We start from the raw sequence: 22,561 nt of genomic DNA, 5'->3' as shown, positions 1-22,561 counted from the left end.
ATATACACTTTTATTAATCCCCAAGGGGAAATTAGTTCTCTGCATTTAACCCATCCTTAGTTATTAAGGAGCAGTGGGCTGCGGTGAAGCGCCCGGGAAGCAACTGGGGGTTCGGTGCCTTGCAGCTAATGGGGAGAGCGGGGATCGAACCCACGACCTTGCGGTTGAAGGACGGCCCTCTTACCCCACTGAGCTAAAGCCACCCCCAGTAACCCCTGACATGGGACAGAAAACCTATTTGTCTAGACTCTACACTTCCAATCTGTCACGACGCTATTAGAGTGGACCCAAAAGCACGACTCAGACAGGAGTAACAAAGAATATTGTCTTTGGTTGGAAACAGGCTGGGTCAAAACCGGGAGATCAGTCGAAGAAGCAGACAAGTCCAAAAAGGGGCGGGGCAGATAATCAGAGGTAGGCAGGAGGGTCAGAACAGGCAGGTCAGGAATATACTCTAATATCCCTGGAGAACATGGCACGAAAACACAAAACAATCTGGCAGAGGACAAGTGGAAGTGAGGGAGCTAAATAGTGAGGGACTAATGAGGGGATGGGCTGCAGGTGAGAAGGGCGTGAGGACCAGGTGAAGGGAATGAGGGACTAACGAGGTGATCAGAGGCAGGTGAGGGGAGTTGGACTGACGAGATGGTGTGACAGGATGAAAACAACTATTACAAAAAGGAAGGCGTGGAGCTAAACTGTTACACAATCACATCATAACAGAACAACCGGTTCAGGGGCGGATCCTAGAGGAAGATTATTCCTTATTAGAGAATTAATAGAGCGCCTAAACATCATTCAGGCAGAACTTGAGAGTTGCCAGGGAAACAATTATGCTGTCGAGTCAAGTTACGTCCAATTGTGTATCTAATCCTGCCACCTAAAATGATCTCAAGTGACTACTTTGAAGTGACTTAGCATTACTATTCTTGAAAGAGATTTCAGGCCATTTGTATCGTTTGGTGAGGTTCCCGTTTAATTACAGTTACCTACTGACAATACAACTGTTTTTATATATATATATATATATATATATATGAAAATGTCCTGGTAAAAAACGTGCGCTCTCCCCGTCACCCATACATCATTAGTTACCCCTGTCAGTTGCACATGTGCCCCATATATAAACTACCTGCTACACGCTTCCACACGTGGTCAACCTGAGATAGACTCCCCACTCAAATATAAAAAACACAGAGACATGGCTAATGGCTCCTATTGCTTCAGAGAAATCTTTCTCTGTTGCTCTCCTGAAGGATTCTAGCCATTTTTCCCCCTGACATTTTTTTTTTCTTGGGAGTTTTTCCTGATCCAATGTAAGGTCCTGGGACAGGGATGTCGTATGTGTAAATATTGTAAAACCCTCTGAGGCAAATTAGCAATTCGTGATATCGGGCTTTATAAAATAAACTGAATTGAATCCTACAGTTGGTGAGTTAAATAATTCTCAAAACTAAATCGAATCAAAAGTAGAAATTCTTTGAACTTCTTCTACACGACTGGCACATTGCAACACATACAACCATGTGAGAGATAATTAATGGCCAACGGGTCCGCCTTGACCTGTAAACACCGATTCCCCACCTCCTCCCTTCATCCCTCCCCTCCAGCCCGACCCGGTCACGCGCTTCGTGCAGGTGAATAAAAACCTCCCGAGAAGGTACTGCCGATGTCTCTGCTCATACGTTGTGGATTCACACGAGCCCCTGTGCCCAGCTTACAACAGGCCTCGTCCTTGTCCACACGACTCACAGAAGAAGGTAAATATGCACCTCCGACTCTTCTCTGTACTGTAGAAAGGGTGTGTTGTCAACAATACTGTAAGCCTGTTTGTTGTTTGCTGAGAATCATAATTATTGCAGAGTATCCAACGCTATGCACAGTAGCTGTAATGCAGCGATGTGATGTTACAGTAGCACAGAATACAGTTTGTACTCTGACTAAATGTAACTTACAGTCTCATTTTATTGTTTGATCATCGATATATAAAAAGCCACCACACTGGAGGTGATGAGGATATTTTTACGACCTTTGTATCCGGAATGTCCGCCACGCTAGTGTAACCACGGAGGGGAAAAAAAGGATAACTTATTCTCCTGCAATGCCGGAGTAATATTGTACTCAATAAAGTTGCAGGAGCAGGGATCCAGCTGTCGTGCGTCCAGGGGAGCAGGTGTTGCGAGCGTCTCTGACTCCCACAGCAGGGCAGAGAGTCGTTCAGGCTCCCCCGGCATGCAGTGTGATGTATTTTAAATATAAACGTGAATCTGACCTCTTTGGCCCAGGATGCGTTGGGTGTGTGCGTTGGCCGTCTTGTCGGTCCTGCTGCACCTGTCTGCCTCCCTGCTGCTGGGAGCCTTCAACATCAAGTCATTTGGGGACAAGAAAGCCTCCAACGCGACTCTCATGGACATCATCAGCACGGTCGGAACTGTTTTCTTATTGAGTCTTATTTCATTTACTCACCTTCAAAGTTTAAAGATGATATTTTAAGTCAAATACCACAAAGTTCAACCCACATTTTTTTACGGATTCTACATTTCCCACAATGCAACCATTATCATTTGATCATTTCCCCAGACCCGCTATGCTATGGGATTAGATCAGTCTCAATAATTGCAAATGCACAGAGAGAGACTCACAAATGCAAACACAAAGATTCACAAATCTTTGTGTTTGCATTTGTGAGTCTCTTTGTGTGCATTTGCAATTATTAGACTGTTTTGACCCCATACTTCACCTGGTAAATGCCTATTGCTCTTAAAGTATAGTTTCTCAGTTTGTAACGCAGGTTTTCTGTTCCTACTACCCATGCCCGAGCTCAAGACATTATACAGATGTTTTGAGAGGTATCAAGTGTGGTACTTCCCATGCAGGGCTCTCCTAGAAGGATTCTCTCGTCGAAAGGGACTCTGGTGCTCGGAAACACTACCACCTTTGGCCACAGGGGCCGCCACAATCCAACCAACAAGAAGTTTCTTGGAGTAGCTTTATATAGAGAATGAAGACTAAGGAGACACATGACATTTTGTTGCTTAATCCTGTGTGTACAGTGAGAACAAAATTAACCTTGAGCATTGTTTCACACAAATGCTTCTGTGACAAATAAATGTTTCCCATTAAGGATCAACATGTTGAATTTACTGTCAACCCCCCCCCGCCCCTCTCCTCCCACACACACATACCTTTTTTTAAATTTTAAGATGGATTTAGTAAGCTAGTTAACTGAACATGCAAACATTTGAAGTTCATAAAAAAGCAGAAACTTAAATCTTTATTGTTATTGTATAAGTATTAAAAAATATACTTTGTATCGAAATAGAAGTTAAACCGTGCCATGACCAGTGAACTTTATTCTGTAGAATTAGCAAAGTGCCCCTTTACTACCTAAATGTTATCATTATAGAAAAAGAGACGTTTGTTGGCTCACCTCTTTAAGTTCTGTTTTCTGCTTCTTTTATGGGCACGATACTTAAATAGACTCATGTAATAAGACGCCACTGCTCCGAGAACTCTCATCAGATATGTGTCGTTTTGTGTTTCTCAGATTGTCCATCGCTATGACATCATTCTGATCCAGGAGGTCAGAGACATCGATCTGTCGGCGACCAACAAACTCATGGAGCACGTCAACAAGTTAGACTGCACCAAACAATGCACCATACAAAGTGCATATGTTTATCATTATGACAAAGATAAACAAAAGGACTATTTCATTTGTGTGTGTGTTTTCGCAGAGGTTCTCCTCAGTTCAGGTACAGCCACATCGTCAGCGAGCCTCTGGGCCGCAGCTCCTACAAGGAGAGATATCTCTTTCTCTACAGGTAAACACACAGAGAGGCAAAGACAGGTGTTCTTCTGTAGATGATCCTTCGTAGAGTTGAACAGAAAAACAAACTATTTATCCTTTAAAGTTCCATATCTGAAGTATACTTCTAATATGCACAGTGTCTTTATCCTTATTGTCAATGATTAGTAGGGAGGTATTTGGTAACAGAAATTGGAAACACTCAAGTACCTCAAATCCTCAAATTAGTGACATGTACTTAGTTACTTCCCACCACTTGTTTAATTAAAGCCGGTTCCAGATAAATATTAGCAGACTGAATTGTGTGTCACATGCTGTGCTCCACTTTTAGACAGCTTTCCGTGCCATTGAATAGAATTTCTCAATGAATTCCCTTAAAGGGCCAGTGTGCAGGCTTTAGTGGCCTCTTGTTGGTAGAGGTTGCAGATTCCTAAGGCCGTGTCGGAGAACCACACAGTGGCCTTCACGAAACAAAAATAACGCAAAGTTCTCTCTCTGGAGCCGGTGTTTGGTTTGTCCGTTCTGGGTTTCTGTATAAAAAAGGGCGGTGCAACGAGGCATCTCAATATGTAGATATCTAAAGCTCATTCCAAGCTAACACAAACACGATTCTTAGTTAAACATGTCTGCCTATAGGTCTGCTAAATCCTAGACACGGGCCCTTAAAAAGTGTCACAAAATGTCACAAAATACTTTATTTAGCCCATAATATACACTACCGTTCAAAAGTTTGGGATCACCCAGACAATTTCGTGTTTTCCATGAAAACTCACACTTTTATTTATCAAATGAGTTGCAAAATGTATAGAAAATATAGTCAAGACATTGACAAGGTTAGAAATAATGATTTGTATTTGAAGTATTAATTTTTTTCTTCAAACTTTGCTTTCGTCAAAGAATGTTCCTTTTGCAGCAATTACAGCATTGCAGACCTTTGGCATTCTAGCTGTTAATTTGTTGAGGTAATCTGTTGAAATTTCACCCCACGCTTCCTGAAGCACCTGCCACAAGTTGGATTGGCTTGATGGGCACTTCTTGCGGACCATACGGTCAAGCTGCTCCCACAACAGCTCAATGGGGTTGATATCTGGTGACTGTGCTGGCCACTCCATTACAGACAGCATACCAGCTGCCTGCTTCTTCCCTAAATAGTTCTTGCACAATGTGGAGGTGTGCTTTGGGTCATTGTCCTGTTGGAGGAGGAAATTGGCTCCAATCAAGCGCTGCCCACAGGGTATGGCATGGCGTTGCAAAATGGAGTGATAGCCTTCCTTATTTAAAATCCCTTTACCTGGTACAAATCTCCCACTTTACCAGCACCAAAGCAGCCCCAGACCATCACATGACCTCCACCATGCTTGACAGATGGTGTCAGGCACTCTTCCAGCATCTTTTCACCTGTTCTCGTCTCACAAATGTTCTTCTGTGTGATCCAAACACCTCAAACTTGGATTCATCTGTCCATAACACCTTTTTCCAATCTTCCTCTGTCCAATGCCTGTGTTCTTTTGCCCATACCAATCTTTTCTTTTCATTGGCCAGTCTCAGATATGGCTTTTTCTTTGCCACTCTGCCTAGAAGGCCAGCATCCCGAGTCGCCTCTTCACTGTCGACGCTTGACACTGGCGTTTTGGGTACCATTTAAAGAAGCTGCCAGTTGAGGACCTGTGAGGCGTCTATTTCTCAAACTAGAGACTCTAATGTACTTGTCTTCTTGCTGAGTTGTGCACCGGGGCCTCCCACTTCTCTTTCTGCTCTGGTTAGAGCCCGTTTGTGCTGTTCTCTGAAGGGAGTAGTACACACCGCTGGAGGAAATTTTCAGTTTCTTTGCAATTTCTCGCATGGAATAGCCTTCATTTCTAAGAACAAGAATAGACTGGTGAGTTTCACATGAAACTTCTTTTTTTCTGGCCATTTTGAGAGTCTTATCGAACCCACAAATGTGATGCTCCAGATAATCAACTAGCTCAAAGGAAGGCCAGTTTTATAGCTTCTCTCATCAGCAAAACAGTTTTCAGCTGTGCTAACATAATTGCACAAGGGTTTTCAAGGGTTTTCTAATCATCCATTAGTCTTCTAAGGCGATTAGCAAACACAATGTACCATTAGAACACTGGAGTGATAGTTGATGGAAATGGGCCTCTATACACCTATGGAGATATTTCATTAGAAACCAGACGTTTCCACCTAGAATAGTCATTTACCACATTAACAATGTATAGAGTGTACTTCTGATTGATTTAATGTTATCTTCATTGAAAAAAACAATGCTTTTCTTTGAAAAATAAGGACATTTCTAAGTGATCCCAAACTTTTGAACGGTAGTGTATATGGCCTACTTCTGTTTCATGAAATGTTATTCCTGGAGAAAATGTTGGCTAACGCAGAATAATCCAATGACAATAAATTATTCACCCGTTCGGGTCAAGCTGCCCCCTAGTGGTCGGCCCTAAACACAGGACTTAAGGTGCGTTCACACCAAAAGTGAAACTATTTTTCACGTCGCCCAAAACGCGTGAGTTTACTCGCTCGACCATTCGCCGTGTTCAAGCCATGAGCGTCGAGACGCTGCGCGAGGGGCGGGGCTTATCTCTGTGTCTCGTCTCCGTAAAGACCGTTATCATTTCCTTCATCCACCAGAATAACTAACCACTAGTTCTGCTTTATATTTGTCGTGGACATCTCACACACTAACGCCCTCGTGTTTGGGTTCATGACATCACCCGTAGGCTCACTCAGCTCGGTCACTTTCACCGATGAAGTTACTGTTACGTCTGGAAGACTTCCGTTTCCAGCACTACGAGAGCGGAACTCAAGAGCTGATTGGCCCGAGTTGCGAGATGACGCCTCAAAGTTGAAATATTTCAACTCGGGGCGAAAATTGTGCCGCTGGAAACGCGTCGGCCACATCGCGTCGCCCCAAACGCCCCAAACGCGCCGCCCGGGAAAATATCGCGTGTATCGCAGCCACAAGCGTTTGTACGTTGACTTTGCATGGGATTCAGTCGCGCGAAAAAATAGTTTCACTTTTGGTGTGAACGCACCTTTAGAGATGTGGTTAAGTCGTATCTTTCGTTTGCAGGGAGGAGACGGTGTCCGTGGCTAAAAACTACACCTACGATGACGGCTGCGAGCCGTGCGGGACGGACACCTTCATCCGAGAGCCCTTCGTCGTCATGTTCACCTCCAAGCAAACCGGTAGGCCATGGGGGAGATAGACGCCAGTGATGTCGATCGCCTCGTTTATCAGGAGATCGACTGAGAACCAAACATCAGATTCTGAGGTCACCAATGGCCCTTAAAATAAACTCTACTTTACGTCTAAATAATATCAAAAATTCTAAACTTGTGTCTCTCTCTCCTTTTCCGTTTCCCCCCCTTCATCCACTCCTTCCTCCCATTTCATAGCTGTGAGGAACTTTGTTCTGATCCCCCAGCACACCTCTCCAAACTCTGCCGTGAAGGAGGCCGATGCCCTCTACGACGTGGTGACCGATGTTAGAGCCCGCTGGAACGCCAATGTGAAGAAAACACACCCAAAATCAATCCAAAAAAAGAATGCACAGGATAATTAAATTGTTGAGACGGGGTGTGGTCGAAACGGTTTCTGCTCTCTCTCTCTTCAGGACATCGTGCTGCTGGGCGACTTCAACACAGGTTGCAATTACGTATCGGGCTCCGACTGGCAGAAGATCCGCCTCTTCACGGACAAGAGTTTCCATTGGCTGATTCCTGACGAGGCCGACACGACGGTGTCACACACTAACTGCCCTTATGACAGGTGGGGACACATGCATAGGAACACACACACACACACACACACACAGGATTTTAATTCCAACCTTCTTCCTGTATTCGTAGGATTGTGGTCACAGATGACATGATGAAGGGAGTGGTGCCCGCCAGTGCTGAGATCTACAACTTCATGGTGGACTTGAATCTCAGCCAAAGTCTGGTGAAGAAAACATTTGCTTTAATTCTCTCCCCTCTGATATAATTCACATCAGTTGTGATGCAGTAAAAATGACTGAGTCTTGATGTCCAAAATGCCGAACTTGAGGCGTTAGCAAACATAAGTTACGACATCAACTAGTTACATAATGTGTGTTTAAATTACAATCAACTGTACAATTCAAATTCAGTAACCTCGCCCGGACAAGGGAAACCGGGGCACCCTCCCGAACCCAGATCGAGGAGGGGAAGGAGCCAGAGCTGGTGCGGTAGGTGGAGCACTACCAGCTAGATATAGTTGGGCTCACCTCCACGCACGCACAGTGCTGGCTCTAGAACCAAGCTCCAGGAGAAGGGTTGGACTCTATTCTTTTCTGGAGTTGCCCAGGGTGAGAGGCACCGGGCGGGAGTGGGGATACTCACAAGCCCCCGGCTGAGCGCTGCTGTGTTGGAGTTTGCCCCGGGGAACGAGAGGGTCGCCTCCCTGCGCCTATGGATTGCGGGGAGTAAGGCTCTGACTGTGGTTTGTGCTTATGCACCAAACCGCAGTTCAGAGTATCCGTCATTCTTGGAGTCGGTGGGAGGGGTCCTGGAGAGGGCACCGCCTGCCGACTCTAAAGTTCTCCTGGGAGACTTCAACGCTCATGTGGGCAATGACAGAGAAACCTGGCGGGGGGTGATTGGGAGGAACGGCTTGCCCGATCTGAACCCGAGCGATGTTCTGTTTTTGGACTTCTGTGCTAGCCACTGTTTGTCCATAACAAACACCGTTTTGAAACATAAGGTGGCTCATAAGTGTACTTGGTACCAGAACACCTTAGGTCGGAGATCAATGATCGACTTAGTAATCGTATCATCTGATCTGTGGCAGTATGTCTTGGACACTCTGGTGAAGAGAGGAGCAGAACTGATCACCATCTGGTGGTAAGTTGGATCAGGTGGCGGGGGAGTTGGCTAGAAAGACCTGGCAAGCCCAAACGTGTAGTGCAGGAGAACTGGGAATGTCTGGTGGAGGACCCTGTCCGGGAGGTCTCCAACTCCCACCTCCGGATGAACTTCTCACACATCTCGAGGGAAGTTGGGGACATGCAATCAGAGTGGATCACTTTCAAAGCCTCTACTGTGGAAGCGGCCGATAGGGGCTGTGGTCGGAAGTTCATCGGTGCTTGTCGTGGCGGCAACCCAAGAACCCGGTGGTGGACACCGGGGGTCAGGGAAGCCGTCAAGCTGAAGAAGGAGGCCTTCCTGGCCTGGCTGGCCCAGGGGTCTCCTGAAGCAGCTGACATGTACCGGCAGGCCAGAAGGGCTGCAGCTGCGGTGGTCACAGATGCAAAAACTCGGACATGGGAGGAGTGCGGGGAGGCCATGGAGAAAGACTTTCGGTTGGCCGCAAGGAGGTTCTGGCAAACCGTCCGACGGGTCAGGAAGGGAAAGCAGGGTCTACCCCAGGCTGTTCTCAGCAGGGAGGGAAAGCTGCTGACCAGATGGGAGACATCGCCGGACGGTGAAAAGAACACTTTGAGGAACTCCTAAATCTGGCCAACATGTCCCCTCTAGAAGGGGCAGTGCTTGTAGACTTGGGGGGGGGGATGTTGCACCAATATCCATTGCAGAGGCCACTAAGGTTGTTAAAAAGCTCCTTGGTGACAAGGCGCCGGGGGTGGATGAGATCCGCCGAGATGCTGAAGGCGCTGGACATTATTGGGCTGTCTTGGTCGTGAAACTGTGGACCAGCTCTTTACCCTCACAAGAATCCTCGAGGGGTCCTGGGAGTTTGCCCAACCAGTCTACATATGCTTTGTGGACTTGGAGAAGGCTTTCGACCAGGTCCCTCAGGGATTGTTGTGGGGGGTGCTGCGGGAGTATGGGGTTCTGGACTCGTTGCTACGGGCTATCCGGTCTCTGTAGGCCTGCAGTAAGACCTGTGTTCGCATTCTCGGCATTAAGTCAGAAACGTTCCCAGGTGGTGTTGGTCTCCGCCAGGGCTGCCCTTTATCACCGGTCCTGTTTATGATTTTCATGGACAGGATATCTAGGCACAGCCTGGGGTGGAGCAGGTCTGGTTTGGGGGTCTCTGGATCACCTCTCTGTTGTTTGCAGATGATGTGGTGCCATTAGCATCCTCAGACAATGACCTCCGGCATTCACTGGGGCGTTTTTCAGCCGAGTGTGAAGCGGCAGGGATGAGAGTCAGCACCTGCAAATCTGAGGCCATGGTGCTCTGCCGGAAACCGGTGGATTGCTCCCTCCAGGTGGGGACAGAGTGCCTACCCCAAGCGAAGGAGTTCAAGTATCTCAGGGTCTTGTTCATGAGTGAGGGTAAGATGGAGCGGGGGATTGGCAGGCGGATCGGTGCGGCTGGAGCAGTAAAACAGGCGCTGTACCGGTCCGTCTTGGTGAAGAGGTAGCTGAGCCGAAAGGCAAAACTCTCAATTTACTGGTCGGTCTACGTTCCAACCCTCACCTATGGTCACGAACTTTGGGTAGTGACCGAAAGAACAAGGTCGCGAATACAAGCGGCCAAAATGAGTTTCCTCCGTAGGGTGGCCGGGCTCAGCCTTAGAGAGAGGATAAGGAGCTTGGACATCAGGAGGAAGCTTGGAGTTGAGCCGCTACTCCTTCGCATCGAAAGGAGTCAGCTGAGGTGGTTCGGGCATCTAATTCGGATGCCTCCTGGACGCCTCCCCGCTTAGAGGTTTTCCAGGCACGTCTAACTGGAAGGAGACCCCAGTGAAGATCCAGGACACGCTGGAGGGATTACATCTCCCGGCTGGCCTGTGAATGCCTCGGGATCCCCCAGAATGAGCTGGAAAATGTTGCGGGTGCTGCCCCCGCGACCCGACCCCGGAATAAGCGGATGAAAATGGATGGATGGATGGTATAATTTCAGATTTTTGGAAATCATTTGCGCTCTGATGGAGGGTTGGATGAGAAGATTGCCACCACTGTTGTGGCTGTTAGCTTAGCTTAGCAGTAAGACTGGAAACAGCTATAAAGAGTTAGCCTAGCTCTGTCCAGAGGCAACAGTCTGACTCCAAGCACCTGTAAAACGCATTTAATATTCCACCCTTTTACGGAGGGTTATGTGCTGGACTGTTTCTTTCCTTTGAACCGAAGGAGACTTCTCAGACCAGCCGAGCAATAGTCCGACTCAAAGCCCCAAATTAAGCTAATGTTTTCTTTTTTCTAATTACAGTTTTTGTTTATATTGACAATTTTTTTCACTTGAACTCATACATGCTTGGAACACGGTCAGCGGTTTTGGTTGAAATAGATAGATAGATAGATAGATATATACTTTATTAATCCCCAAGGGGAAATTTGTCGTGACAGTAGCAGCAACACACAAGAATAAAAAACAAAACGCAAAATATAAGAAACAGGGATGAAAGATATAGAAGTATACAAGTAAGATAAAAGTAAAATACAAAACAAAATATATATGTAAATATACAACACACATGCATACACAACACACAACAACACTGACAAATCAAATACAAAAATATTAAATATAGACAGAGTGCAAAAAGCAAAGTGTGTGTATGAGTGCAGAGCAAATATGCAAAACCTGTACTATATGGAGTCCTTTAGCAATTTTGTATGACCTTTTGAGTTTTATAACACAATAAACCATGTTGGTTAATCGAGGCGATCTTCTATATGCTTAAGCTGGACTAACAAGAAATTGTGCGTTGTACTTCAACGTCTTCCCTTTCTCAGGCATTGGCTGTCAGCGACCATTACCCTGTGGAGGTGCAGCTGATTGGCCAGGCTGCTGCTGGCTGAGTCTTCACTCCCACAGATGTTGCAGAAACCTCCGGGCTGAACTGGACTCCTGAGAGTCCGTGGGGGCTACCCTCTGCAACCCCGCAGCATTAAATTTGCAAGAATAAAATAAAAATTATTTCTGCAGTTATATAATTTTTGCTGTCATTTAAAAAACATGTTTTGAAGCAGCACAAACAGAAGTCCATTCACCTAATTGTAAAACATAAAGACAAAAAAGCAACTATATTGCTTAATGTGAGATCAGTATTAGGTACACAGACTAAACTGGAATTGAGAAATCATTTATCTGACCACATAAACACTCCCATTGCTTATGAAATGTCAGGCTATGAAGCAGCTCAATAATGTTATGTAGAAAAATCGGTCACATAGGCATCGCCCACTGTGGGCTGTTGAAATGCACCCAGGGTTACTTTAGTTCGTCATGTTTTTTGAAGGAGACCGCTTTGTGGCAATAACTAGTTTCATACTAGCTAACTTAATCAATCTTTAAATAAATAAAAAAAGCTGTGTGTGCGTGTGAGAGAGAGAGGGGGGGGGGGGGGTTGACAGTAAATGGAACATGTTGATCCTAGGCTCAAGGTTCATTTATTGTCACTGTACAACACAGGGTTAAGCAACACAATACAATTGTAGTTCCATTATGTTACAAACTACATATTATAGTTGGTGTTCCACTGGGGTGAATGTGAGCTGCTGCAGGGAGCTGCACTCAACGATCTCTGCACAATAGACACCGATGAACATGTGACACTGAAGGAAGATGCTTTGTGTCTACTGCTTAGTGTCATGAACTCCCCCAAACACGCGTAACACTCAATACGTGTGCCCTCTGTCCTCTAGCCCCTTCTCTTTTTAAGCATCGCCATGTACATGCCCAGCGACTTCTGAATCGAGTCTTTGGTGATGAAGTTAACAAAGTGTTGGATGTCGGCCTCTCGGTTGGACGTCAGCTTGTCGATGGTTGGCTTCCTCATCATGGACTTGGTGAGCGCTCTGGCGTGGTCTGTGAAGTGGACAGATGCACCATTAATTATTCTCCCCGACATTAATGAAACATAACTAGTACTTATAACGGTAGCGTTGATAGGTAGTAACAACCCAAAGTCTTACATGTGACTACTCACACTGAAGCTAAAGTACCACCACTGGAATAGTATGCACATGTGGCTGGACAGGCCAGTTCACTGATCATGCATGAACGGTGGCCAATGACCTGGAATAGCCAACCACTTGGTCATGGTCTGCGTGGCTGTGGCGAGGACCTGGTCTTCAGGTACCACCTGGTCCACCAGTCCTATCTTCAGGGCCTCGGACGGGTTGTAGAGCAGCCCCAGCTGCAGAGCCACCTCTGTGGTTCTGTGGCCCACTGTGTTCGTCATGGTGTCCTTAAACCTGCAGACAGCAGCAGCTTTTTACATAGGAACGTTACATTTTAGAAACGTACATCCCCTTCCAACCTCTCCGGGTAACAAGTATCACCGTTACATTCATAACGTTTAACCGCGGCTTCCTCCAAATCCTCAAAACCAGCATGAACATGAAGATCACCATGAAACCATTGCAAGAGTCTTTGAAGCAGAGCCTGGCTGGAGCTGGCCTGGACTTAGCGCCGGGCCAATTATTTACCAAGGTCAGTCAGGTGCACCAGTGCAGGGGCTCAGCACAGTTGTTTGATTTTCTGGTGTCATACTCAGAACTCCTTACCAAAAAGGCGCCACGATGCCCAGCTGCGTCTCATTGAGGCCGATGCTGTAACGCGGGTTGTCCGCCATAATATTTATATATATATATATATATAATATTTGTAAGTATATATAGTTATATTACACATGTAATTGCAAACAATTCACTTGAGTCTTTGATGCGTCTGTATAGACATGGACATAACTGTTGTATTTTTTTATATATGCTTGCATTGTCTGGACATTAACTGTAACTCCTCTCTCCTTGCTCTTCTTTTTTAGTAATGCAAAGTCTACTGTTGCCTCCGAGCGGGCACGTGCACAAACATTTTGGGGGGCAGGGGCTCGAACCAAAAAATGGGAACCCATTGGCAAAAATGTTTTGTGACAGAGTAATAAGTAGCAATACACTCGTGAAGCTGTCCTGGACCTGCAGGATTAGACAGCTAGCTTACATTTTCTTTCTGAATAAAGATTAATTATTATATGGCCACAACAGTACAAGTGTTCTGATATCGCCCTCCTCGCCGGTCTGATACGGATCTGTATTGCCCTCTGACGTCATTTTCTAAATGAGCGATATTGATAGACATCTTCAGCCAAGAGGAAATTCAAAAGCAGCGAAAATGTGTTATTGAAAGTGATGAAGACTATAAACTATAGTTTGAATCACTTGAGTTGTTACTTTACTGTAAATTAAAACGATTTTAGCTGAGCCGTGTTGTCCGTTTTCTACAAGATTGATCGTTGTAAGACTGGAACAGACCAAACAAAGAGATACATAATACATACAACAATGAGGCACAAGGATAGCATGACACCGAGAGCTAGCATTGCTAGCATAGTTTAGCTGCTATTTTCTAGCTGTGAATTCTCGTGACATTTATAAACATACTTTCAACATACTTTTGAAATTGTCTAAACAGCATTTATACAGCACAAAGAAGATGACTGGTGTATCTCTCTCTTCATTAAACACGACGTCAGTAAACAGCTGGACAAGGCTCTGAAATCACGGATTTCGGGAGCCCAAAATAAAAAATACATATTTTTCCATTTTACCTGGAGGCATTTTTATCAATCTAGATTATTTTGGTGTGAGTTGTGTGTCGTAAATATCGTCCATAGAGGTGTCTGTCTTCCACGGTGCTGTTGCTGGCAATGAAACTGTCTGACTGTAGTTGAATTTATCAATGTTCATTTCCTTTGCTTTTGGAGCTGCTGTCCATCCACAGCTTCTGGTCTCCCTCCTCTCCTTTTCCCAGCAGGGCAATAATGTTTCCTGTGCTGGATGCTCTTCGCTGTGGTCCTGTAGATTAACCCAATAAATTAATGCCACCTGTGTTCTTCGTAACTCTAGAGGCATTTCACCCATTTCTACCTGTCGTGCCGCCGTTGGAGTCCTTTTAAAAGCCCCGGTGCATATTCTCATTCCCTGATATTGGATTTTATCTAATTTTTGTAGAGATGATTTTGCTGCTGACCCATTCACCACACACCCATAATCTAATATAGATCGAATTAATTCACAGTATGGCTTTCAAAGCTTTTCTATCTGCCTCCCATTCTCTTCCCACCAAACACCTTATTATATTTAGCACTTTCTTACATTTATCCTCTACTTTTTTAATATGTACAGTCCATGTGAGCCTTTCGTCAAACCACAAACCCAGAAATTTAAAGTGTTTTACTATTTCCAATTCGTGATTACACAGTTTTAGGTTTACATCACTATTAATTAGTCTCCTTGTAAAGAACATTGTTTTTGTTTTATCTGCTGAAGACCACTCTTCTACCTTACAGGTAGCTCTCTGCACTTTCTTTACTATGATTTCCACATTTCTTCCCCACTGTAACACCCTGTTCTGTTTCTCCTGTGTTCCGTGTCTCCTATGTCTCCTCTGTGTCTTCTCTGTCTTAATTGTTTAAATCCCTGCACCTGCCCTCAGCCACTCTTGTCTCGTTACTGTCTGATGTCGTACACCTGTTTCCCCCCCTATATATTGTCAGTCTTTCCCTTGTTTGGTGTCGGATTGTCGTTTATGGTTCCGTGTCCTTTTCCCGTCGTCCTGTCCGTGTTCCTGGTTCTGCCTGTTTGACCCTGCCTGCCCCGAACCTGGATTCTCTGCCTGCTCCGTTTGGACCTTGTTTTTTTTGTAAACTGTTTTGCCTCATTAAAAAAAGCTCTCCTTAATGAGGCAAAACAGTTTTCAAAAAAAACAGGGAATTAAACAATTAAGACAGAAGACACATAGGAGACACAGAACACAGGAGAAACAGAACAGGGTGTTACATCTCTTCCAAATTGATCCATCATCTGCTAATAGTGACACTCCCATCCCATTTTCTTTTTCACTAAACACCTCGTTTATCATTATGGAGAATATTAACGGACTGACTACTCCCTAGAGGAGTTCCATTTTCAATACCACACTTTTCAGAATATCTCTCTCCAACTCCGACTTCTAGAAACCTCTTAAATAAAAAATCTTTTATCCATCTACACATTTGACCTGTAACACCAAACTTGCAAAGTCTAATTAATAACCCTTCTCTCCACATCATATGCCTTCTCTATATCAAAGACCACACTTTCTTTGTTTACCCGCTTTCTTGATTTCATGTTCCAAACTTACAGCTGGATCTGTTGTATTTCCTGAAACCATTCTGATATTTGGATGGATATCCTCTACTTTCTACACGATATGTTAATCTTTCATTTATAATTTCCTCCATTAATTTGCAGATATTTGATGTCAAGGCTATTGGTCGGTAGTTCCCTGGGTTTGTGTAATCTTTACCATTTTTGCTCATTGGGACTACAATGGCTTCCTTCCAATTTTGAGGCAATTTCCCACCCTCCCAAACTTAAATATAGTTCAAGCAATATATCGATGATTCACTTAGATTTCTTAATATTATGGAACAGATTCGATCCTTACCTGGTGCAGACATTTTGGTTCTGTCTTTGTGAATGGCTTGTTCCTTGTGTCGACAGATCTTTTGGTCGATCTCTCTTAATCAGGAGAGGTGAGCTTTTGTCCCCAGTTTTTAAAATCTATATATTGCTGATCTGTCCAAGCAGTTGAAAGCCTGTAATACTGAGTACATGATTGGTCAGACTTTGGGTAATCATATTATGTATGCAGTTTATCTTGTGATTCTTAGCCCATGTAGAGCTGGTCTACAACAGCTCCTTACTGTATGTACATACATGGTGTGGAACATGACATCAATCACGACGCTAGTAACAGCGCTATCCTCATCTGTAGAACCAAAGGGGACAAAAGTGTAAAATTCCCTGACTTCAAATTGTCTAATACTTATCTCAGTGTCTGTGATAAGCTCAAATATCTTGGACGTTTTATTACAGAACAGATTACAGATGATGAAGATATTTAAAGACAATGTTGTATGATGTATGCACAAGCAAACATTCTCTCATGTAGGTTTAGCGTGTGTACAGGAGTGTAGATGTCTCTGTTTAGAGCACATTGCACACCTCTCTAGTCTCTACGCTGTGCACTTGTGGTCTAATTACAAAAAAGCTCATAATGATGCCATGAGAATATTATGGAAGAGACCGAGATGGAGTAGAGCCAGTGAAACGTTTGTGGCTGCAGGAGTTAATACTTTCCAAGCTGTTTTAAGAAATCTTAGGTATAAATGTATCTGCCGTGTTAATGACTCCGAAAATGAAAAATAATCATGGTTTTATCAAACATAAAGTTTAGGTCTACGCGCTAACATCTCCAACATCTTGCTGCACACATCGGATCATACGGCGTTTCTCAATCAGCGTACTTGTGCGTACTTTCCTCTACTTGTGTCCTCGTGACTCGTGAAACGTCATCAGTCTCAGGCTCTCAGCCCGAGTACATGTTCCAATTCAAAGTTCGCTTCTCGCAAAGCACGGTCAAAATGCCCGGATGTGACTTGATCCTCCCACTTTCCGGAGGATGCATCAGAGCAGACTTGTGCGTACTCTGGCCAGCATATATCCCAGAATGCATTTCACCAGCAACCGGAAACAGAAGCGGAGGAGAAAATAAACTACGGACAGTTGACTTTTTATAAATACTACTGTTGTTGAGTCACGGAATGTAATTTTAGGATATTTTGTTTATTTGACTGTAAAAAATAATTTACAGTGAATAATTAGAGTAAACCCAGGAGCAAGAACAGCTGATGTGGTGACGTCATCAAGTCAGCTGCTGTTCCAATCGCAGAAAGACCGTCCTCCCGTCGTCCGGAGTTTGGACTCCCAAGACCAGACTCCCAAGTCCAGACTCCAAAAGAACACAAGTCTGAACTCGTGTACTTTGAATTGAGAAACGCCCAAGTTTCCTCGAGAAAAAGAGTCTACTCATCCTCTTCTAATCCAGGGACTAATGCCTCAAACATACTCCGGTCCAGGCGGTGGCGACAGTGCACCGTATCAGCAAAAGGCTGCAACCCGCAATTACACTTAATTAAAGAAAGGGAAGAAGAAGAACAAGAAGAAGGAATTCTGCTTCCTGCTTGTCTTTTCTCCAGAGTGGAACCGGACTGAGCCGGGGGACGACATGGCCTTGAGAGCTGCGTTGAGGAACAAGAGCGTCCTGTCAGGTTAGTCTGAACGTGCACAGGGTGAACAGGAAGCGAGACACAAGAAATGGCCCTGAGAGCTGCGGTGAGTCGCTGCGTAGGTCGTTAGAGCCGCGCGCCTCAGAAACTGGAGCGAAGGTCACAGAAGTCTTCTGTTACCCTCTGCGGGGCCGCATCACCCGGTCATAATGCGCACTTAATAATGTGTGTTGAGCCCTATACTTGTGTCCTACCTTTCAGTGTAAACAACGTATCGTATATTGTGAAAAGTAACGCGTTAAAGGCTGTTTCAAGTCAGTTTCAGCTCGTGCACATTTTCTAACGTGGACGTAAAAAAAAAAAGAGAAGTGCTTTTACATTTAAGACAGAGTGACAGGTCTCTTAATTAGTTCAGAGAACATCTTCGAGGTGAAAAGAAGCCTATTTTTGGTCATGGTGAAAGGTAAATTATCTTATTGTTTTCACTATTTACACAATTCTTTTTTGGGATAAAAAAAGGAAAGAAAGAACGGGATTTCCCCAGCTTTTTAATTATGTCTCTGCTTCTTTTCTCTGTTTTTATATAATTGCGTATTGAATATGTTTTGGGGATTAGGCTCTTGACTGACACTAAGCAAAATGTGTAACATAATGTTTCCATATTGTTTGATCATGACGTTGAACTCATCATAACATGTGACGGCTTCAACAACCTTATTTTAACATTTTGAAGTAATGTAAAGAATTGGAAACACCTTCAGTATTGTAATAAGACTGAAATGCGAGTTTTAGCTAAAACGTAGGATTTAATTGATTTGCGTAGCTGTCGAGTTGTTATGTACTTCTTGTAACGGATCTTCCTCACAACCACTGTGTGTGTATATGTGTCAATATGTGTATGTGTGTATGTCTGCACGCAGGTCTTCTTTCCCAGAGATCCTCCTGCAGCAGTCATGGCAGAGAATGTGCAACTCCTGTCCTCGCCGCTCAGCGGAGGAACAACTCCACTGCGCCTAAAATAGCCGTGGAGTTTGACCAAAGCACCGGTAAACATTTTGCCAACAGATCATCTTTCGCACTTTCCGGAGAGGTTGAGCCAATAAAGTCTGCTGCTCACCTGTCTACTTAGATGTGACGGGGAAATGTAAATTCGATACGGCTGACTATAAACGCTTCCGTCAGTCTGCCCCAGGGCAGCTGTGGCTACTGATGTAGCTTACCACCACCGGTATGACTGTGTGTGTGACTACTGGACTCTGGACTCTGTAAGCGACTTCGGGTATTTAGAGAAGCGCTATATAAAATTGAAGGTTATTATTATAAAGACTTGACGTTCCATGTCGTAATTTATTTTCCTTTTGACATAAATTTGCAGAGAATGTTGTCAAAAGTATTGAGGTAATAGACCAGCATATCTCTCTCTCTTCTCTCTCTCTTGTAGGTGTGGCTGTGATGCGTCTGCAGAGTCCACCGGTCAACAGCCTCAGTCTAGATTTCATCACGGAGCTCTGCATCAGTGTGGAGAAGCTGGAGATGGATAAGAGCTGCCGAGGCCTCATCCTCACCTCGGTGCAGTCTTAGCTTTGTGCTCCGTGTTTGCATTGCCTTACATATTTGGAGTTACATTAAAGTAAATACTCTTTTTAATCCAGAGCCAGCCCAAGGTGTTCTCAGCCGGCCTGGACATCACGGAGATGTACGGGAAGAGTCCAGAGCACTATGGAGAGTTCTGGAGAGCCGTCCAGGAGATGTGGCTGAAAATCTACGGCTCCAGCATGGTCACCATAGCTGCAATCAATGTACGCAAACATCATCGCAAACTTTGTAAATCACATTTGTCACAGTTTTTTGCAGAAAGCCTACCTTGTCCCTCCCTCCGCAGGGCTCCAGTCCTGCAGGCGGCTGTCTCATGTCTATGACGTGTGACTACAGGATTATGGCGGACAACCCGCGTTACAGCATCGGCCTCAATGAGACGCAGCTGGGCATCGTGGCGCCTTTTTGGTAAGGAGGTCTGAGTATGACACCAGAAAATCAAACAACTGTGCTGATCCCCTGCACTGGTGCACCTGACTGACCTTGGTAAATAATTGGCCTGGCGCTAAATCCAGGCCAGCTCTGAAAAAAAAGCCTGTTGAGTATTGCGGTAGCTGTAGGGGAGTGGCTCGGGGACAGGGGCCGCAAATGGGCCTAATAGGCCCCAGATGTGGAGGATCTGTCTTGATTAGCCCTCAGCTATATAAGCTGGAGGGGAGAGGGAGGTAGGGGAGAGAGCAGAGGCACAGTCTGTAAAGCATGTTACCAAATAAAACATCGGTTTAGCTAGTCCTTGGTGCTTTGGGGGGGGGGAGACCTATGGGTGACAGCCTCGAACATGTCACACTGGATTAGAAAAGCAGATGGAAGGAGAGGAATCATTCATCGGGTGGGGGCAGATGCTGGGGTGGGTCGCAGCGATTAAGTGGGACCAGACGGAGGCTAACCGCCAATCTGAGAGTCAGACCTACGCCCTCGAGCAGCTGTGGCCGCCCCCAGTTCCCCGTGACCCGTCGCCGGCTCCAGTTACTCCTGTCCCGTCTCCATCCCGGCCGGTCCCAGTTCCCCGTTCCCCATCCCAGCTGGCTCCAGCTCCCCGTCCCGGCTGACCCCAGAGCCCCCTCCTCCACTCCCGTTCTCATGAGGGGGGGGGGGGGGGGGAGTAGGTTAAGAATATATTCACGTCGACAGAGACTTCTGGGTTTGTTTTGACTAAACCAGGTTAAACAACAAGGTCAGCTACAGTGGGCTCCATACTAGCAATGAAAGCTTGACTTATTAGCTCACAACAAAAGTCAGCAGCTTAAATAACTAAATTGCTGCTGTCTGCAGGTTTAAGGACACCATGACGAACACAGTGGGCCACAGAACCACAGAGGTGGCTCTGCAGCTGGGGCTGCTCTACAACCCGTCCGAGGCCCTGAAGATAGGACTGGTGGACCAGGTGGTACCTGAAGACCAGGTCCTCGCCACAGCCACGCAGACCATGACCAAGTGGTTGGCTATTCCAGGTCATTGGCCACCGTTCATGCATGATCAGTGAACTGGCCTGTCCAGCCACATGTGCAGCGATCTTTCATCTGCAGATCTTGCTTTGGTTGAGGGAAAATAATAATTTGTAGTCATGTTGTGAAGGCAATTTTTTTTCCGCACCAATGTCTGAGTCTCTTGAAACTGAAATAACGAATATCAAATCTCCAGAACTTGTCTATGAAAGCATTTATTCTTGCAAGAAGAGTCACTGTTACAGAGTCCCTCAGGAGTCCGCCAAGGGTAAACTGAAGAGTCAATGAAACAACATGTATTTAAGGGAAAGAGGAGGATCCAGAAGGAGACATTGGTCTTCAGGTCCTTTGATGAACCAAATGATCAGGTCTCAGATTGAGGATACTCAAGGGAAAGATCCTATCAACACCTGTCAATCAGTCATAATACTGTCCTGTTATAATTTGTCCCCACAGTGATCGTTTCATTCACATAGTGTCAAAGGAGAATACAAAGGAAGAATATATAAAATTCCCATTACAATGTTTAGCCAGTGGTGGTACTTCAGTGTGAGTAGTCACATGTAAGACTTTGGGTTGTTACTACCTATCAACGCTACCGTTATAAGTACTAGTTATGTTGCATTAATGTCGGGGAGAATAATTAATGGTGCATCTGTCCACTTCACAGACCACGCCAGAGCGCTCACCAAGTCCATGATGAGGAAGCCAACCATCGACAAGCTGACGTCCAACCGAGAGGCCGACATCCAACACTTTGTTAACTTCATCACCAAAGACTCGATTCAGAAGTCGTTGGGCATTTACATGGCGATGCTTAAAAAGAGAAGGGCTAGAGGACAGAGGGCACACGTATTGAGTGTTACGCGTGTTTGGGGGAGTTCATGACACTAAGCAGTAGACACAAAGCATCTTCCTTCAGTGTCACATGTTCATCGGTGTCTATTGTGCAGAGATCGTTGAGTGCAGCTCCCTGCAGCAGCTCACATTCACCGCAGTGGAACACTGGTGGTTGGGTCGTGATTAGGCTCGGCTGTAATCCGACTTCAATATTTTATTTACTTATTTGTATTAATTTTATTGTTTATTTTGGTACATAGTGTTTATTAATTTAGCCTTGTCTATAGCCATTTTCTCAACTGCTACTGCCTCTTGGCCAGGTCATCATTGTAAATGAGAATTGGTTCTCAATTGATTTTACCTGGTTAAATAGGTCATATATAGCTGTGGGGGAGTGGCTCAGGGAACAGGTGCTGGGAAGAGGCCTGATTGGCCTCAGCTGTTGGGAATCAGGGTGATTGAGTCTCTGCACTATATGGGCTGCAATGGAGGTGCAGGGATTGGACCGGCAGAGCAGACACTAAATAAAGTATCTTGCCAAACGTTATTCTACGTGTGCTCATTCCTTGGTGCTGGGGGGGAAACCCGGGGATAGAAACAGGACTTGTTACAAACACCAACTAGAATACCTAGCTTGTAGCATAAAGGAACTACAACTATATTGTTGAACCCTGGGGGAGTTGGACAGTGACAACAAATGAACCTTGAGCCTTGATTCACATCAATGCTTCTGTGACAAATAAATGTTTCCCCTTAAAGTCGGGTCAACATGTTCCATTTACTGCCAAACCCGCCACTAGTAAGCTAGTTAACTGAACATGGAAACATTTGAAGTTTATGACAAAGCAGAAAAACACATTGAATAGTTATTGCCACAA

General features: G+C 45.1%; 3 protein-coding genes across 4 annotated transcripts; 2 read left to right on the top strand and 1 right to left on the bottom strand.

Annotated features, from left to right (window-relative positions):
- The first annotated feature begins 1,656 nt into the window (after positions 1-1,656).
- On the top strand, positions 1,657-11,683 carry LOC130189377 (deoxyribonuclease-1-like). Its single transcript, XM_056408200.1, has 9 exons — positions 1,657-1,760; positions 2,286-2,424; positions 3,548-3,636; positions 3,738-3,824; positions 6,891-7,006; positions 7,217-7,329; positions 7,435-7,589; positions 7,670-7,763; positions 11,483-11,683. The coding sequence occupies exons 2-9, from the start codon at positions 2,287-2,289 to the stop codon at positions 11,546-11,548; spliced, it is 858 nt and encodes a 285-aa protein (XP_056264175.1). The 5' UTR covers positions 1,657-1,760; position 2,286; the 3' UTR covers positions 11,549-11,683.
- A 433-nt stretch (positions 11,684-12,116) lies between these two features.
- Positions 12,117-13,326, bottom strand: LOC130189382 (enoyl-CoA delta isomerase 1, mitochondrial-like). Its single transcript, XM_056408204.1, has 3 exons — positions 13,259-13,326; positions 12,768-12,946; positions 12,117-12,557 (listed from the first exon to the last, which is right to left on the bottom strand). Exons 1-3 carry the CDS (start codon positions 13,324-13,326, stop codon positions 12,391-12,393), a joined length of 414 nt encoding a protein of 137 aa, XP_056264179.1. The 3' UTR covers positions 12,117-12,390.
- A 4,192-nt stretch (positions 13,327-17,518) lies between these two features.
- LOC130189375 (enoyl-CoA delta isomerase 1, mitochondrial-like) lies at positions 17,519-22,230 on the top strand. Of its 2 annotated transcripts, none has more exons than XM_056408196.1 (7): positions 17,519-17,844; positions 18,723-18,848; positions 19,244-19,371; positions 19,455-19,601; positions 19,685-19,806; positions 20,671-20,849; positions 21,514-22,230. In XM_056408196.1, exons 1-7 carry the CDS (start codon positions 17,802-17,804, stop codon positions 21,729-21,731), a joined length of 963 nt encoding a protein of 320 aa, XP_056264171.1. In that variant the 5' UTR covers positions 17,519-17,801; the 3' UTR covers positions 21,732-22,230. The 2 variants fall into 2 exon arrangements, with proteins under 2 accessions (XP_056264171.1, XP_056264173.1); XM_056408198.1 differs by lacking the exon at positions 17,519-17,844 and adding an exon at positions 17,938-18,265.
- Positions 22,231-22,561: the final 331 nt, after the last annotated feature.

This window comes from Pseudoliparis swirei, chromosome 23, assembly GCF_029220125.1.
Source record: "Pseudoliparis swirei isolate HS2019 ecotype Mariana Trench chromosome 23, NWPU_hadal_v1, whole genome shotgun sequence".
NCBI classification, from domain to species: domain Eukaryota; kingdom Metazoa; phylum Chordata; class Actinopteri; order Perciformes; family Liparidae; genus Pseudoliparis; species Pseudoliparis swirei.
This window is presented reverse-complemented; position numbering and strand designations above follow the sequence as displayed.

Excerpts from the sequence above, each read along its gene's own strand:
- LOC130189377 (XM_056408200.1), top strand. The coding sequence starts at position 2,287 with ATGCGTTGGGTGTGTGCGTTGGCCGTCTTGTCGGTCCTGCTGCACCTG. Across the intron at positions 3,637-3,737 it reads CTCATGGAGCACGTCAACAA|AGGTTCTCCTCAGTTCAGGT; the intron begins GTTAGACTGCAC and ends GTGTTTTCGCAG. Across the intron at positions 7,330-7,434 it reads GAGCCCGCTGGAACGCCAAT|GACATCGTGCTGCTGGGCGA; the intron begins GTGAAGAAAACA and ends CTCTCTCTTCAG.
- LOC130189382 (XM_056408204.1), bottom strand. The coding sequence starts at position 13,326 with ATGGCGGACAACCCGCGTTACAGCATCGGCCTCAATGAGACGCAGCTG. Across the intron at positions 12,947-13,258 it reads GGCATCGTGGCGCCTTTTTG|GTTTAAGGACACCATGACGA; the intron begins GTAAGGAGTTCT and ends TGCTGTCTGCAG. Across the intron at positions 12,558-12,767 it reads CAAGTGGTTGGCTATTCCAG|ACCACGCCAGAGCGCTCACC; the intron begins GTCATTGGCCAC and ends TCCACTTCACAG.
- LOC130189375 (XM_056408196.1), top strand. The coding sequence starts at position 17,802 with ATGGCCTTGAGAGCTGCGTTGAGGAACAAGAGCGTCCTGTCAG. Across the intron at positions 19,372-19,454 it reads GAGGCCTCATCCTCACCTCG|AGCCAGCCCAAGGTGTTCTC; the intron begins GTGCAGTCTTAG and ends TTTTTAATCCAG. Across the intron at positions 19,807-20,670 it reads GGCATCGTGGCGCCTTTTTG|GTTTAAGGACACCATGACGA; the intron begins GTAAGGAGGTCT and ends TGCTGTCTGCAG.